General features: G+C 41.3%; 1 protein-coding gene across 1 annotated transcript in view; it reads left to right on the forward strand.

The window, feature by feature from the left end:
- The first annotated feature begins 7389 nt into the window (after positions 1-7389).
- The window catches only part of KCNU1 (potassium calcium-activated channel subfamily U member 1), an 80386-nt gene continuing 70011 nt past the window's right edge, over positions 7390-17764 (forward strand). Inside the window, exons 1-6 of the mRNA XM_074981909.1 lie at positions 7390-7431; positions 8982-9093; positions 10583-10658; positions 11034-11109; positions 12181-12351; positions 14056-14147. Coding sequence (XP_074838010.1) covers positions 7390-7431; positions 8982-9093; positions 10583-10658; positions 11034-11109; positions 12181-12351; positions 14056-14147 — 569 coding nt within the window. The remainder of the gene's footprint in view (positions 7432-8981; positions 9094-10582; positions 10659-11033; positions 11110-12180; positions 12352-14055; positions 14148-17764) is intronic.

Here is a 17764-nt window from a genome sequence, read left to right on the forward strand (position 1 = left end):
TTGCATTTTTGATCTGATTGTCTGAGTATTGTGATGCTCACTGTTTTCTACCATTAGACTAAATCTGCATTGGGTATGTGTTCTACTAATTTATAGCCATACCAATAGGACAAGAAAGAAGCCTGCTAATGTGTCAAATGAATTACAGCTGTGCTGACAAGGACAATGAAAGCCCCAGACCTGGGACATGTTGGGGTCACAGATAAAAGGAAAAACAGGATTGAATCCTGCAGGCTACCTTAAAACAACCACCCAGATCTGGGATATTCCAAGGCATAAGGGACAGTGATGAATGTTTAAATGATCCAAACCTCATCAGCTGAATTCATGCCTGCTGCATGCAGGAGGGCTGTCTCACAAAATCCACAGAAGCTGTGCTGGCCTACTCCAGGGCAAATTTGACCCAAGGTGTGTTCCTCCAGTCCTAGGTAACAAAAGGTCATAATGTAAGGATTGTTGGCATACATCATCCAGGAAAATATAAAATACTCCATCCTCAGGCAGGCCACTGGTCCAGGTGCTCCTATATACTATCCAAAACGGTGACCTTCCCATAGTGCTTTAGAGGAAGGCAAGCAAACCTAATGTCATAGACCTCATCAAATGCACAGTGCTGTTCATAGAGGTACAGCAGCACTAACGGCTTCCATGGGCCTATGGTTAAGGTGGGAGTGGGGCCGTCACCTTGCCCTGAAATGGGCAGGGGCAGGGCAGAAGGGGCAGGGCTTAGGGCACTCAGTCCTGGGCCCTTCCCCATGTTTCCTCAGCATCTTTGTTACGTAGCACAGTGCTCCGCAGCATTTTAAACGGACCCGGGGGAAACTGCCCGCTATGCCCCATGCTGCCAGCAGGCCTTTGCGGGGTCACATGCCTTTTCCATTCCCTGCAGTCAACTGATACCTTGAATCCTGAGGTTTGATTATTCTGGAATGCGGTATAATTCGCATTTAAGTTCAGTTTTACAGCTGATTGATGGCAATAATGCTGCTGGGAAAATACTCTTTCCCTGTTTTTGTCTCAAAATAGTGTGTGTGTAAAGAAGCATTTGTTTGTGTATCCTGTATGCTATGTTTGCCCTCAGGTGGGTAGTGGAGGATTTCGGTATGTGTGTTGTGCAAGTAGTTTGTGGGGGGTTGATTTTCTTCTGGCGGTGTGTTTTCATTAGATTTCAAACACTTACTAATTGATTATGCAGTCATGTGACTACCTTGTGGCAGACTAGAAATTAACCTAAATAATGAGGTGATGTGATGGTAGGGAGCTATTGAGTTTCTCCAGCATGATTTCTAGCCAAGTGAAGTTCAGCACAGCTCCTGCCAGCTCATCCAAGGGAATTCTTCCTGCTAGCTCCCTTGGGAGAGCAGCAGACTAGGAACGAATAAGTCCTCTTTCTAGTCTACCTATTGTGATGTGTTGCGTGCATATAGCAGGATCCCATTCAGTGTCTTTTTGGTATCTTTGCAAGCTGTGTACTATTTCCGAGGGCCCCAGACTATGTGTGTTACTCGTAGGGAGGACACAACCAACATGCTCAGTGGATGCACGAAAAGAGGAACATTTCACTTCGCTGGGAAAGAGCCTTCCTGGAGTTGGTGGAGATGATGCTGTCAGCTCAAACACGTGTGGGGCGTGTGCTGGTAAGTGGATTGGTTGGCAGGGTTTCATCCAGCATTCCCTGTAAGCTGAGCACTTGGCAGCCACACAGGAGAGATTTAGGTGCTGCCCAGCTGATCAGCAGAGCACCCACAGCCACCTGTTCTGGGCAGCATGTGTTTCTATTGATGGTGCACAGCTACACATGCCCTGGTGCACCTACTAAAATTTAGGGAACCCTGGTTTCATCCCCACCTAGGGATGATAAGACATCTCACACATACCTTCTGAGATTCATGTAGCAAGGTGAATGACCATTGGTAGATCTTTGGTGAACCATACACAGCAATTTGCCCCGTACCCCCAAACAAACATCCTTAGGCTGGGAGGGAATTCTGAAAAGTCTCCCTAAACAGAAGGAATGCATGTGAAATGGTAGATATTTACAAGCCTCTCGTCACTCCAAGTCAGGACAGAGGCAGGTTGCTGGCTCACGTTGCATACTAACTTCATCCTGTCGCTAATCAAAGGGACTCTGTCCTCATGACTCATTTGGTTCTTGTCTCCTTAACAGGGACCTGCAAATACAGGCATCAGCTGTGATGCCTATTTATTTAATGTCACTCCACTAGACTGAGAGGACCTGCTCCTTTCATCGAACACCTTCCAAAGAATAACAATCTCTGTTCACTCACGGACATAATGAAGATGATCATGTCAATCATGATCATGACTGCCTATAAGAAATGCCTATAAATGAAGTGGTCTAAAAGTTATTCCAGATCAATGCACAGCAAAACTGACATCAGCCTATTTCTTTAATGTATATGGGTCCCAGGGCTTTATAGCAGAGAGCTCCTTATTTTTGCATAATGCTTTGCATAAACATAAAAAAAACACATCTCCACCCCAAATGGCTTGTAATCTAAGATAAACAAACATTATGAACTAGACAAAATCAGGCCCAAAAATGGACCATATAGTACTGGAAAGAAAATCCATCAACAGTCTCCTTTCATTTCCAGAAGTGTTGGGTCAGGTTACTGCTACTTGGCATCAGAACTTATTGCCTTACTTCCCTATGTGTGTTACATATATGGTAAATTGGCATAATATATTAGGCTTTACTGCAGCTGTGTCAATTTACACCAGAGATGGGTAACCAATACTAGTGTGTGGGCCACATGAGTGACCTCCTACATTTTGGTGAGCCATAAGATTGTCTTGATTAGAACAAGCTCCTGGTATAGGGTAGTTTTGCTAACTGCACTTGCATACCTAGAATTTTGTGGTGTGCAGTCAGCATGCACCTCCCTTCATGTGCCCTTGTTTTACATACGTGTCCCTTTAATAATAATGGTAGAAAAAAATTACATGGATGGAAGCTACTGGAATCTGGCAACCTTGCACATGGGCAACAGGAAACAGAATGTCTTGTGGGCCATACATAGAACCCCAATAGGATGTGTGTTGCCCACCCGTGATTTACAGCATCTGAATACCTCTTGTGATCAGTGTTCCCTGTAAACTGACAGCCGCTGCTCAGCACAGATTCAGGTGGCACCAGCTGATTAACAGAGCATGCACAGCCACCCACAGCAGGCAGCATGTGTTTCTACTGGTGGTGCACATCACATATGCTTCTATGCACACAACAAAATTTTTTCTGCCTGTGGATGGAGAAAATTAGAGGAAACCCTGTTTGTCACTAACCTAAATTAAAACCCATTTCCTTCTTTGTCATGGAGGTCAAATAACTGTTTCCTGAATTTCTCCCCAAAGCCAGTGATAAATACCATAGGGATGGCTTAGAGATACCTACAAAATCTGCCATTTTCATACAAGCAGTAATATGACCTCTCCCGCTCAATGCCTCTTTTTTTAGGTGATGCTGGTGTTCCTGCTGAGCATTGGATCGCTCATCATTTACTTTATCGACTGTGCCTTGTAAGTAGCATCTGTATGTTTATCCAAAAGATTTATTGTGTCCTCGTATATGGGAATAAGCTGTAGAAGCCCAAAGTCATATATGTTTTTACCAGGAGGTTTTGTAGGTACACGTATAGGCAAAGAGCCTTAGTGAGTTGCATGCCTGTAGAATTTCAGTTGCAGTTGGGAGCCTGGCTTTCTAAGGTTCATTTGAAAATAACAGACAAATTTTAGGGAGGAAATGGCCTTATAGCTAAAACCCAGAAAAGGAATCCAGGAGTTCTAGACTCAGTTGCCATCTTTTGGTGGCCTTCACTGAGTTGCTGAGGGCCAGGTTTTCAGATCAGTTCCCACCTAAGTAAAGCGGCCAGATTCTCAAACCTACATGGTTTATCAACCAGGAGTTCCCACATGAGCTTCTTGAAATCACTTTTGATCATTTGACCTCATTTCTGTGGACTGAGCATTTTTGAACCTCTGATCCTGACTTATTGCCCCTTCTGCAGAACAGGAATGATATTTCTGTACTTGCAGGTTTGTTATAGGAATAAACTCATTAACGCCTGTGAAGTGCTCACAAGCTAAAGTGATGAGGTGCCATATAAATATCTCACAAAGCAATCTACAAATCAAATTGGCTTCACTTCAGAATTAAATGATCTTCTTCCCCTGTTGCTGATGCAGCCAAGTTAGATAATATCTACCTGACAAAATCCAGCTGCTTCTCATAACATCCACAGCAATAAAGAAGATAACTGATGATTCTGCTGATGATGTATGAGGCAGAAAGGCATCTATATAGTTCCTGCACAGAAGCATTCGATTGGAATTGCTAAAAAGAGTGGAACCCTATTTGTGTTCAAAAACATTGACAGACCTGGTGTTGGGAAATAAGGGGCTATTTTAAAATTTAGTTGTTCTGAGGATAAGAAACTGTAGAAATGTAACTTTGTGACATACTCTGATCTAGAATATCAGGCTGTGCTAATATCTTCTTAGAGTTACCCGATTGAAACTGATCAGTTGGGAAGGTTATTTTTCTAAAGGAGACACACACAACAGAGAGCAGTTATCTAATCTGTCTGAATGGAAAAGGGCAATGACAAGTGAAAAGATCCCTTCATGTCCCCGTAGGGAAAAAAAGGGAAATAAACTGAGTTATACTTTAAAATTAAGTGTTTGTGGTTACATTGTAGTTACACTGTAGTTACAAAAAACAAAATGAAGCAAAACAACCAACAAGAAGTCCTGTAGCACCTTCAAGACTAACAAATTTATTCAGGCATAAGATTTCCTGGGCTAAAACCCACTTTGTCAGATCCCATGAAAGCTGATGCCCAAATAAATCTAGTAGTCTAACACAGCTACACCTCTAATACTGTAGTTAAATTAACTAATTATGTGCTGAACCTCTCTAATCTGGCATCCTCAGGACTTGCCCGGTGCTTGACGAGAGAATTTGCCAGACCAAGGGAGGTCAATATTTCCTAGAACATTACCAACACTTCCACAGCTTACTGGGCTCCTAGAAGACATTTTTGGGAGGTGGGGGGTAAATTACAGCTAAATAACAGCACAGAACACTGAGAGCCAGGACTAGTGACTGGAAACAATTTTTATGGGAAACTTGGCCATAACCATGATAAGTAGTCATCCAGCTAACTAAAACTATTCCTGTCACAAAATTAATCTATGCAATATGTAAATATTTAGTTTACAGGCACATTAATTGTTTTGTACTTAATGCTATAATTATCCACTTGGTCATATAGTTAAATTTCCAGTTTTGCCACGTTATTAGCACTGATTTGTGTAAGAAAGGATAACTAACATGTAGTTATAGTGTAATTACAGTATAAATACATTTACTGAATTATGTAATGTGACCAGAAAAGGGAAACATCATGTGACATTTTTCTCATCAAATTTCCTTAAACTTAATTAACTTTTTTTTTCTTTTCCACTCATGAAGCTGCCTATTTCAGACAGTCTTGGAACTAGGTCTTCATGCATTCAACACCCACAGCTGGGGACAGGAGACTGGACTGTGTTACTAATCTGGCCTATTTTTTTGGTGTCTAAATTGGAGTTGAGGTCTTTCTGAAAATCTGGCCTTTGTAAACCAATTTGACAGAAATAAAATAACTAGACTGAGTAGTACTGTAGCCTCCAGCAATCTGTCACCCAAATACATATATTTTCCAGGAAGTACACAGGGATAAAAGAGATATTAGTATCTAAAGCCTTGTGATCTATTTAATATGCCACAGCAGTGTTTCTTTTCTCAGCACTTTATTTGGACTGGCGCACAACATGGGGAAAATAAATGGAATGGTAAAACAAAATAAATAAAATATAAAAGGTTTGGAACAAACTGAAGTGAGTTCAAACAGCAAGGGTAAACCACAGAAGCAGAATTATACATCAAGTGCAATCCAATATTGTGTTTAATCCCAAGATATCAGAAATCTGCCAAACAGCTAGGTGTAGCTGCAGAAGGGAATGAGTTTCTTTTCAAGAAACAAACAAGTACTTACCCTTATTTGTATACTATTCTCTCCATGAATGCTAGAAATTAATTTTTTAATGGATTGACCTATAAGGCTAGATTAGCTGGTCAGATCTCTTCAGCTAAAATGCCCCCAACATGTGAGAGTCTTCAGATGGCATTCCAGCAGCATAGCCAACCCTGGCATAGATGGCATGTCAAAAATAGCAGGTGTGAGAATCTAGCGATCTCTCAGGGTGAAATCCTGGCCCCATTGAAGTCAGTGGTGGTTTTGCCATTGACTTCAATGAGACCAAGATTTCATGCTAGGGGTATGCCTATTCTGCGTGTGAAAGTGTGATCTTCTCATGGGTGTCTACACCCCAGCTCGCTTTTAGCTAGCTAATGCGGGTAACAACCAGAGTGAAGATGTAGCCGAGCAGGGTTTATCCCAGGTTAGCTGCCTATATACAAGTTTGCCAAGAAGCCTGGTATTTGGCTTGCCAACCCATGCTGAAACCTATGTTTCCATAGCTTCCCTACTCTTGTCATCTACACAAACAAGATTAAAGATATCATAGACAGGTCTTTGCTTTGTAGATATAGCCTACAATGAAGTGGCGAATCAAATGTTATGCAGAGATATGAAAATTAAGATTTCCCATAAATATACTTGCTTTTTGAGTCAGGGAATCTTTTAGCTAACTCACTAATGTTAATGCAAACTTGATATTAGTTTACACGTCCTAAATCATCAAGAAAGCTGAGATATAAGTTGCTTGGTGGGTTCTTAACCAAGGGTTTGGGCACATTCCATAAGTGAAATAAGACAGATCAAAGCTGTTGAAAGCTTATCCATTGGTTATAATGGATATTGAATCAGGGCTTAAATGTGTAAATGAGACAACAACTGGCAGGTACACATGCACTTATCTTTTCTATGTCATAGCCCTGCCAGTGCCTCTGTTACATGGCACTACAGAAAGCTCAACAAGAGAGAGAATAAGAGTTAGAATAGGGGTCTCCAAATCTTGGGTCCCATTCCCAGTTCTGCCCCTGCTTTAATGTAGGAACTTGGGCAGATCACTTAACACTCCTGTGTCTCATTTCACTTGGGGTATGATCCAATGCCTACTGAGGTCAATGGAAAGACTCCTGTTGACTTTGATATGCCTTAGCTCAGGCTGTGGATCATCAAAAATATGGTGGAATAATCCCTAATTAATAGGCATAGTGCAATAGTTTAACAAACTAATTAGTCAAGCCTTTTGAGATTCCTGCATGAAAAGAGTAATGCCAATGCAAATGATGATGATTTTTCCTCCATTAGTCCGGTAGAGCACTATCAGTCCTTCGCAGACAACACCCTTTATGTAGATATGAGCTTCAATGCGTTCTTCCTCTTCTATTTCGGATTACGGGTAAGGGCACTTTACAACTAAGCTCAATTAAAGTTCTAACTACTGGATGATTATTTTACATCACAAAGAAACACGATAGGAATATTTTTCCTCTCTTCACAATATGAAGCAGGAATTAATTCAACTGAAATCAGTGGGTTTACAGTTATGATACTGGCACGAGATCACAATCATCTCCCAAATAGTGACTGGTAAGAGAGATTGGACATTCCTGAGAGCAAGACGGAATAAATCCTAATACCAGAGGCATCATTACAAATGGCTAGTTTTGGATATCCTTCCTCGTGTTGCATAGGACAGCATACCACTCCACCATCATCCCAATAGTGAAGTAAGGTATTCTTTCGCCATGTACAAGGTCATCAGACCCACTCCCCAGAATTAACAGCTGTAGTGGAATGGTGGTCGATGGCTATATTGGCATCCTGGCATCACAGGATCTGAACTCCGTTCCCACCTTTGCCACAGACTCCCTCAGTGAGCTTAGGCAAGTTTTGCTCTGTAAAATGGTGTTGCAAGCTTCTTTAGAGTTTGTGAGGCTCAGGTATCATGCTGATGGGGGTCATAATGATAGGTAAGATATATGTACCCCCTTATGAGCCATGTTGCTGCCAATTAAGAACATAAGATTTGCCCTATTGGTTCAGACCATGCTCATGCTTCAGAGGCAAGTGTATACCTTCTTCACTGCAGAGTCAATCTCTATTCTTTCTGTGGTGGGAAACTTCTTCTCTATTCTGACAGTCAGGTCTGTGCTTGGAAGGGTAAGATCTGACTGCCTTCACTTAGCTTTTGTAGCCACAGTATAAATGTTATCATGTCTCGTAACAATTTCATATCCTTCTGTTTCTTAATCTCTCTTTTCCCTTAGCCAGATAAATTCTTGATCAAAGTCAGTGCAGTTTAGCTAAACTAGGGATTAATTTGCCCCAAGCTGCCCTGTTTGAAAATAAACTAGGAACAGTGCATTGGGCACCCACAGAGGTGAATTGAGAGAGCGTGAGAATGAGCTGTATTCTGCAAAAGAAACCCCATCCTCCGCTTGCTAACCAGTTTTTCTCTCTTTGATGGGCTTCAGTCTCTCAAGGCTTGTCTACACTTGCCCCCAACTTTGAAAGGGGCATGGCAATCAGGGCCACAGGAGATTACTAATGAAGTGCTGCAGTGAATACGCAGCACTTCATTAGGATAATTCTCCTCCTCAGTGACTTTGAAGCATCAAACTTCGAAGTGCCGGCACGCATGTAGCCGCGGGCACTTCAAAGGGCCCACACTACTTCGAAGTCCCTTTATGCCGCAAAATGTTGAGTAAAGGGACTTCAAAGTAGCATGGGCACTTCAAAGTGCCCACGGCTACACACATGCTGCACTTGGAAGTTTAACACTTCACAGTTGCCGCAGGGGAAAATTAGCCTAATGAAGTGCTGTGTATTCACCACAGCACTTCATTTGTAATCTCCTGTGGCCCTGATCATCATACCCCCTTCGAAGTTCGGAGCAAGTGTAGATCCAGCCTCAGTGTCCTTCTACTCTTTGTCTGTTTTCTGTAGTTTATGGCAGCAGACAACAAGCTGACATTCTGGCTGGAGCTCAACTCCATTGTGGATTTCTTCACCATCCCACCAGTCTGTGTTTCCTTCTATTTGAAGACGAACTGGCTTGGTAAGTAGCACTTGGGGATCTGGTTCCCCATCATTATTTCATGTCTCACTCTCAGACCACCTTTTATTTTTAACTTCAGAGAGCTGATGGTGTCTCCTATCTTCACTTCCCTGCACTATGGAAGCTGCTGTTGTGTGAGTGGAGGGCAAAATTAGGACCAGGGGGCAACAGCAGCCATTATTTGTCCTGTGAAGAGAACTGGGACAAGCCATCTGCACAGATGAAGTTCTGCTTCAGGCATTTTTATCTGTCTAGGTTTTAATGCCATACCTGTTGCTTGTCTGAGCCCAGGGATGAGACGTTACTCTCCCAAGGAATTCAAATGAGAGAGTGCAGTGCTTCTGCTATAGACTAACTTCCTTGTATATTTTGTTGTGTAATGCTTAAGGCCAGTCTCCACTTATACCTCACTTAGGACTTTGGATACTGGCCTAGTCAGACCATTGGACTGACCGAGTGTGGCCGTTCTTATGTGTTGTAATCTTCTGACAGTGGCCAATTCCAAATGCTTCAGACAGAATGAAGAAAATGGGGTAATTTACTGAGTGATCTATTCCCTCATATCCAGTTTCACTTTCTGAAAAGGGTTTCCAGCCCCTGCAAGATTGTCCTGAAGTCCCAGGAATTAAAGATTAACCTTTAATTAAATATTATGTCGTGATGAAACCTCCAGGTATGTGTCCTACCAAAATTGTCAACTCTACTTCTGAGATTGAAGATTTAGGGACACAAACAGAGGGCTACATTCTGACCATCTTGACTAAAAGTCATGGATGGGCATAGCTTCCAGGAACTTATCTAACTCTTTCTTTTTTAATTCATTTTTGAATTTTTTGAAACAGTTTAGCTTTTGACCTTTGTAACATCCCCTGGCAATAAATTTCACAAGTTGATCATGTTGTGTCAAAACGTACTTCATTTTGTTTGTTTTAAACCCACTGCCTATAAATTTAATTAAGTAAACCCTGCTTCTTGTGTTAGATGAAGGAGTAAATAATATTTTCTTAATCACTTTTTCACACCATTCATGCTTTTTTATATTTCTATCATAACCCCCCTCATCTATCTTTTGTCAAAACAGAACCATCCCACTTTTTTTTCACCTCTTCTCATATGGAAGCTGTTACATACACTTAATCATTTTATTGCCTTTCTCTGTACCTTTTCCCAATTCTAATATAGCTTTTTGGAAATGGGGGCAACCAGACCTGCACAGAGTATTCAAGGTATGGAGGTACTATGGATATATATAGATACAGATATGGGATCCTCAGACCTTATATTTTCTTACAATACAAGGCCTATTTTGAGGGCTTTGGATATTGAACTCAAGAGCTGCATAGTCTTGTAGCACAGTTAGCTATAACATCTGCTACAGATGAAAATAGCAGTGTGTACTTGCATATGTGTGTACTTAAGCACACAGAGACATAGGCTTGTTGCTATACATTGCTTTTCCCTGTCCTCTTCCTTTGCTGTTTTCCCCCAGGTTTGCGGTTTTTGCGAGCACTCCGATTGTTAGAACTTCCCAAAATATTGCAGTTTCTCAAGATCACCAAGACTAGGTAAGTCAAAGCCTGGTCAAATGATGTCTGCCACATATCACTGGCTCTTGGCTTCTGCGTTTTGGCTGGCTTAGGAAAGGGAGGAAGTAGATGTATTGCACTGCTGGAAACTTCTGAGCCAGGATTCCATGTGGATCCATGTGTTGTATTTGGCCTCTGACCCTAACTCTGAGCTGCACAAACTTATCCATAGCCAACTTTGTGGCTCTGGCTGATCTATTCAGATGGAAGAAAGAAGACCAACAGTATTATGCCCTGCAGGAGGTCTCCTGCCAGTGGTTGGGGGTGGTAGGCAGGTGGAGTCATGCAGGCAAATGTAACTGTAATATAACTTTTGCAACATCTTTAAGGAGCTTTTCCTCTTCTTGTCCCCAGTAATTCAATCAAGCTGACCAAATTGTTAGCTGCGGTTCTCAGCACCTGGCTCACATCTGCAGGGTTTATACACTTGGTATGTACGGTCTGCTCCATTTGCTTCCTGGGTAACCATAAAACAGTACTAAGACATATTCTCTGCGTAAACTTTGCTTGGGGAATGTAGTCTTTTCTTGAGAAGATATGGTACAGGGGTAAATATTGGTCTGGGAGACCACTGTCAGGGTATGACGATCCTACAGAGATTGTACCAGCATAGATATGCAGTCATATCTATGCCAGCATCACTCCATCAGATAGAGTCAGCCTACATCATTAGATGGATATGGAGTCCCCTGTCCCAAACAATGGTACCCATGGTGATGGAAGCATTCTTCCATTAAAACAGCTGCTTCAACACTTGGCTAACATCAGAATAGTTATGTCTGTCAACGGTATGTATATTCCACACCCTGGACTGACGTACACCAACCAACTTTGAAGTATAGACAAGGCCTAGAATTAGCAAATCATCTTAATTGGAAAATAGGATAAAGAGGGAAGTACTTTTTTCTTAGCTACGTAGGGACAAGTTGTGTCTTGGCAGGGAAAAAGATGATGTGGATTCAAATATTCGTTGCCCAAGGGCGTAGGGTACTTTTAAACATTGACTCTAATTCTCAATGTTGCAACTGAGGAAGGAAAAGTTTACATCAACACACCATGCTTGGTTATGTTCCCAGATTAATCTGCATTGGTACAAGCCCCATTTGTGTTGTGTAGCATGTCTACATCAGAGGTTTGCATTTATGTTTTTCTGGCAAATAAGTTCCTCAACCCTTGCTCAGGAGGCAGGTGAAGGAGTGAAGCCCTATCATATGTTTAAATACCTGAACAGGGCAACTGGCAAATATTCCAACTGGGATATCAATAGCAAAGAATAGTTGTGACTCTTTCTAGGAAATAAACAGTAGATCCTACAGCAGCAAGAAATGCTTCTTTGAGACATTGGGGAAAATAGAGATGCAGAGACAGCAGCAAGATTGGCTACTCAATGAAACCCTTCCAAAGAGCATTGACTCTTCCAGAGTGGGCTGAAATGCATCTGTGACAGACTCATAAAATGTCTCCCTTCCAAACCTTCCCTGATCTTTTATCATTCTGGCAGGTGGAGAATTCAGGAGATCCTTGGGTTGACCATCAAAATTCCCAGTACCTGAGCTATTTTGACTGCTTATACTTGATAATGGTGACCATGTCAACAGTTGGCTTTGGAGATGTTGTGACTAAAACATCTTTGGGTCGTATTTTCATGATTTTCTTCATCATTGGTGGTTTGGTAAGAAACCATTATCTCCTTTCCACAACTGGCCAATTCTCTGAAGTTTAATGCAATGACAAGATGTTAGTTGACTTAGATACCAACAATCCAAATTCAAGGGCCCTCACTGCCAGTGACAGATGTAGTCATGACCAGCTGCACACCAAGGAACTGCACTTACTTCCCGATACAAAAACAAGGTGATGTTCAATGAAATCCAGTGGTAAAAATACAAAATGGCTGAAAATGAATATTTTTGTTCTGAACAAGGCACAGTCAGTCTGTGAAATTTACTTCCATGAGATACCATAGAGGCCATGAGCTTAGAAGGATTCAAAAAAGGGTTGGATATTGACCTATAAACAAGAATACTCAAGATTTTAATGGCAACCCCTTTTTAAAAATGCAAATATTTAAGTCCTCATGCTTGAGGATACCACCTAATCTTTGACTAATCAGAGTCAGGAAAAAAATACTAGCTATATACATCATTTCAGATCACCAGATAATCATCAATAATTTGTATTGTGCAAGAGCCTTATGAGGTAGGGATCAATTATTTACCTAGCTAGCTCAGCTGTTTGGCGTATGGTGCTAATGATGCTAAGATGTTGGGTTCAAGTCCCATGCTGGCCAGGTGATACTCAGAGGTAGATGGTCTGTCTTTCCTTGGTGGGAGAGGTCTAGATTGGATATTAGGAAAAACTATTTCACTAGGAGAGTAGTGAAACACTGGAATAAGTTACCTGGGCAGGGGTAGCAGAATCCACTCTCATAGTCTATTTAAGTCCTAGCTTGACTTTGCTCTAGTTGGGACTGGTCCTGCTTTCAGCAGATGATTGGACTTGATGACCTCCTGAAGTCTCTTCTAACTCTGAATCTATTCCCATTTTAAAGATGAGGAAATGGGACATAATGATAGAATAAATGATTTGCCCCAGGTCACAAAGGGAGATTATGGATAAGGTGGGACTAGAACATAGTTCTTTTGAATCCCAATTATGTACCTCATTCCTTTCAAGATCGTCCTTCTACCCTTGTAATAGGTAGCTGGGGTGGGTAAGCTGACTCCACTCAGAACTACCTACTTCAGGGTTTCTTGCACCTTTCTTTGAAGAAGCTAGTATTGGCAAGTACCAGAACAAGAATATTGACTTCCCTGGACCCTGTAACCAGCATGACAAATCCGATATTTACCCAAAGGATATTACCCCCTTCATCTTCAGGATGATTGTCAGACTAGCAAACAAATTCTCATCTGTGATAAATGACTCACAATGTAGTTTATGCAATTTAGCATGGGTGGTTGTGTTCACTCCACAGACTCCTGAAGGGATTCATGTGGCCCAGAGAGGGGTAATTAAGTTAGTAGGCTGTGCATAGCAGGAGATTTAGTCTTCAATGCCAAGCACTAACTGAAGATGTAGCTGATCATGGACAGCTGTAAGTGGGGGCTTGTATAAAACCAGGAAAAGAGTGCTGAAAGTAGTTACAGGGTAAAGGTCTATATAGTGATCTGGCCAGTAAGTGGAAGCGATTCCTAGAGACCAAGAGGGGTAATGGAATGAGTGACAAAAGGAAGTCAGAGTGGGGGGATTAAGGCTGGGGAAAGCTAATTCCCAGATGCAGCCTCAAGGGAGCACACCATCTATGACCAGAACCTGGGACAGTAGAAAAAGCAGAGATGGCTCTAAGAAGGATTTTATTTCATGACACTTACAGGTCCTGTTTGCAAATTTAATCCCTGAAATTGTGGATATCGTTGGAGTCAATCAACAATACCAAGAATCCTATGAGGTAGTGAGAGGGAGAAAGTAAGTCTGACTGTTTACATTGTCTTTGTAAAACAAAGAACAGTTTAGTAGAGAGGCTTCAAATTAGGTTGGAGGAAATAAGAAGGAATATACATCTTCACAAAATAACTTGAGTCAAATGGTGACACCTTCTATGTACCCACCCATACATGTTGGCCCTCATCACTGAAGTATTTAAGTGCATGTCTAGTTGTCAACAGCTCTCTTCAATATGAGTTTTATTTCTAAGGTAGATCTATAGGTACAACGCTGCAGCAGTGCAGCTCTTCTGCAGCACATCTGGGAAAGACTGGCTGCTGTTCTGCAGCACGTCTGGGAAAGACTCTTCTATGCCAACAGGAGCGAGCTTTCTGGTTGGCATAAAAATACCACCTCTGCAAGTGGCAGAAGTTAAGTTTGTATAATTAGTTCTCCCATCAACATAGTGCTGTGCACGAGTGCTTATTTCAGTGTACGCTTATGTCACTCCAGCAGATGGGTGGTCTAGTTACACCCCTGAGGATGTAAGCTGTACCAGCGTAGGCCATAACATAGACTTAGCCTAAAAGGAGAGGAAGTATAAATTAGAGAAAGAAGACACCTATCATTTCTATCCTTTTTCTATCAAACCAGGCAAGACTGTTCTGGTATATTCTTTGGTTTTTTGTCCATTCTATTTTTCAGTAAAACAGGTTGGAGTGTTTCAAATTATAAAATTCCAGTGAAACACATAACTGAAATTTAAAATTTCGACAAGAACAAGGTGGGGGTGGGGGTGGGGTTGGGGAATTGTCAGGAGGTCAACATTTTTTCATAATTTGAATTTATTTATTTTTATTTTGAATGAAAAATAAAGGAAAATAGATCTGTTAATTTGCCTTGACCTGTTGGTCAACCAATTCCTATTTTTCAATGTCTCTAGTGATGGGGCTCCTACCATTTCTGGGGAACTTTCCCACAATCTGGAAGAAATCACTTGTAGCAGTTTCTTCCTGATATTTATTCTAAATTGATCTTAGTGATAGTTTCATAGACAAATAGCTTTTAACGTTAACAGGGTCCAGTATGTTCATCTAATCTAACCTCCTGCATAACAGAGAATTTTACCCACTAATCTTGCATCAATTCCATAACTTGTAGTTGAATTAGATTATTGCCTTTAGAAAGACACCCATTCTCGAATTATAGATTTGAATTGATGAGAGTCTACCATATACAACATAAGAATGGCCATACTGGGTCAGACCAAAGGTCCATCAAGCCCAGCATCCCATCTGTCGACGGTGGCCAATGCCAGGCGCCCCAGAGAAGGAGAACAGAAGACAAGTGATTTATCTCCTGCCATCCATCTCCTGCCCTTGTTATGAAGGCTAGGGCACCATACTTTATCCCTGGCTAATAGCCATTTATGGACCTGACCTGCAAAAATTTATCAAGCTCTTTTTTAAACCCTAATAGAGTCCTGGCCTTCACAGCCGCCTCGGGCAAGGAGTTCCACAGGTTGACTGTGCGCTGTGTGAAGAAAAATTTCCTTTTATTAGTTTTGAACCCACTACCCATCAATTTCATTTGGTGTCCCCTAGTTCTTGTATTATGGGAAAAGGTAAATAATTTTTCTATATTCACTTTCTCCACACCATTCATGATTTTATATACCTCTATCATATCGCCCCTCAATCGCCTCTTTTCCAAACTGAAAAGTCCCAGTCTCTCTAGCCTCTCCCCATATGGGACCCTTTCCAAGCCCCTAATCATCTTAGTCGCCCTTTTCTGAACCTTTTCTAATGCCAATATATCTTTTTTGAGGTGAGGAGACCACATCTGCACGCAGTACTCGAGATGTGGGCGTACCATAGTTTTATATAGGGGAAGTATGATATCTTTTGTCTTATTATCGATCCCTTTTTTAATAATTCCTAACATCCTATTTGCCTTACTAACTGCCGCTGCACACTGCGTGGATGTCTTCAGAGAACTATCCACTATAACTCCAAGATCCCTTTCCTGATCTGTCGTAGCTAAATTTGACCCCATCATGTAGTACGTGTAATTTGGGTTATTTTTTCCAACATGCATTACCTTACACTTACCCACATTAAATTTCATTTGCCATTTTGCTGCCCAATCACTCAGTTTGCTGAGATCTTTTTGTAGTTCTTCACAATCCCTTTTGGTTTTGACTGTCCTGAACAACTTGGTGTCATCTGCAAACTTTGCCACCTCACTGCTTACCTCATTTTCCAGATCATTGATGAACAAGTTGAACAGGATCGGTCCCAGGACTGAGCCCTGGGGAACACCACTAGTTACCCCCCTCCATTGTGAAAATTTACCATTTATTCCAACCCTTTGTTTTCTGTCTTTTAACCAATTCCCGATCCATGAAAGGACCTTTCCTCCTATCCCATGACCACCTAATTTACATAAAAGCCTTTGGTGTGGGACCGTGTCAAAGGCTTTCTGGAAGTCTAGGTATATTATGTCCACTGGGTGCCCCTTGTCCGCATGTTTATTAACCCCTTCAAAGAATTCTAATAGATTAGACAGACACGACTTCCCTCTGCAGAAACCATGCTGACTTTTGCCCAACAATTCGTGCTCTTCTATGTGCCTTGCAATTTTACTCTTTACTAGTGTTTCTACTAATTTGCCTGGTACTGATGTTAAACTTATCGGTCTATAATTGCCAGGATCTCCTCTAGAGCCTTTTTTAAATATTGGTGTTATATTGGCCGTCTTCCAGTCATTTGGTACCAAAGTGGATTTAAAGGATAGGTTACAAACCACTGTTAATAACTCCGCAATTTCACATTTGAGTTCTTTCAGAACCCTTGGGTGAATGCCATCTGGTCCTGGAGACTTGTTACTATTCAGCTTATCAATTAATTCCAAAACCTCCTCTAATGTCACTTCAATCTGAGTGAGTTCCTCAGATTTGTCGCCTAAAAAGGCTGGCTCAGATTTAGGAACCTCTGTAACATCTTCAGCCGTGAAGACTGAAGCAAAGAAATCATTTAATCGCTCCGCAATGGCACTGTCTTCCTTGATCGCTCCTTTTATATCTTTATCATCCAAGGGCCCCACTGCTTTTTTAGCAGGCTTCCTGCTTCTAATGTATTTAAAAAACATTTTACTATTGTTTTTTGAATTTTTGGCTAGCTGTTCCTCAAACTCTTTTTTGGCTTTTCTTACTACATTATGACAGTTAATTTGGGAGTGTTTATGTTCCTTTCTATTTTCCTCACTAGGATTTGACTTCCACTTTTTAAAAGCTGCCCTTTTCTCTCTCACTGCCTTTTTAACATGGCTGTTTAGCCATGGTGGTTCTTTGTTAGGTCTCTTACTGTGTTTTTTTATTTGGGGTATACATTTAAGTTGGGCCTCTAGTATGGTGTCTTTAAACAGTTTAAACGGTAAACTGATGCAATGATTAATTACCCTCACTCATAAGAATGTGCCTCTTTATTTCCAGTTCAAATTGTCAAGCTTCAATTTTCAGTTGTTGGGATTTGGTTATGTTTTTGTCTACTTGATTAAAATAATTTGCTCCGACCAGAATCATGTCCCCTTATAAAGACCTATATTCTATTATTGAGTCACCTCTTAAACTTCTCTTCAGTATCCCTCAGCTCCTGGTA

This window comes from Carettochelys insculpta, chromosome 31, assembly GCF_033958435.1.
Source record: "Carettochelys insculpta isolate YL-2023 chromosome 31, ASM3395843v1, whole genome shotgun sequence".
Lineage (NCBI taxonomy): Eukaryota > Metazoa > Chordata > Testudines > Carettochelyidae > Carettochelys > Carettochelys insculpta.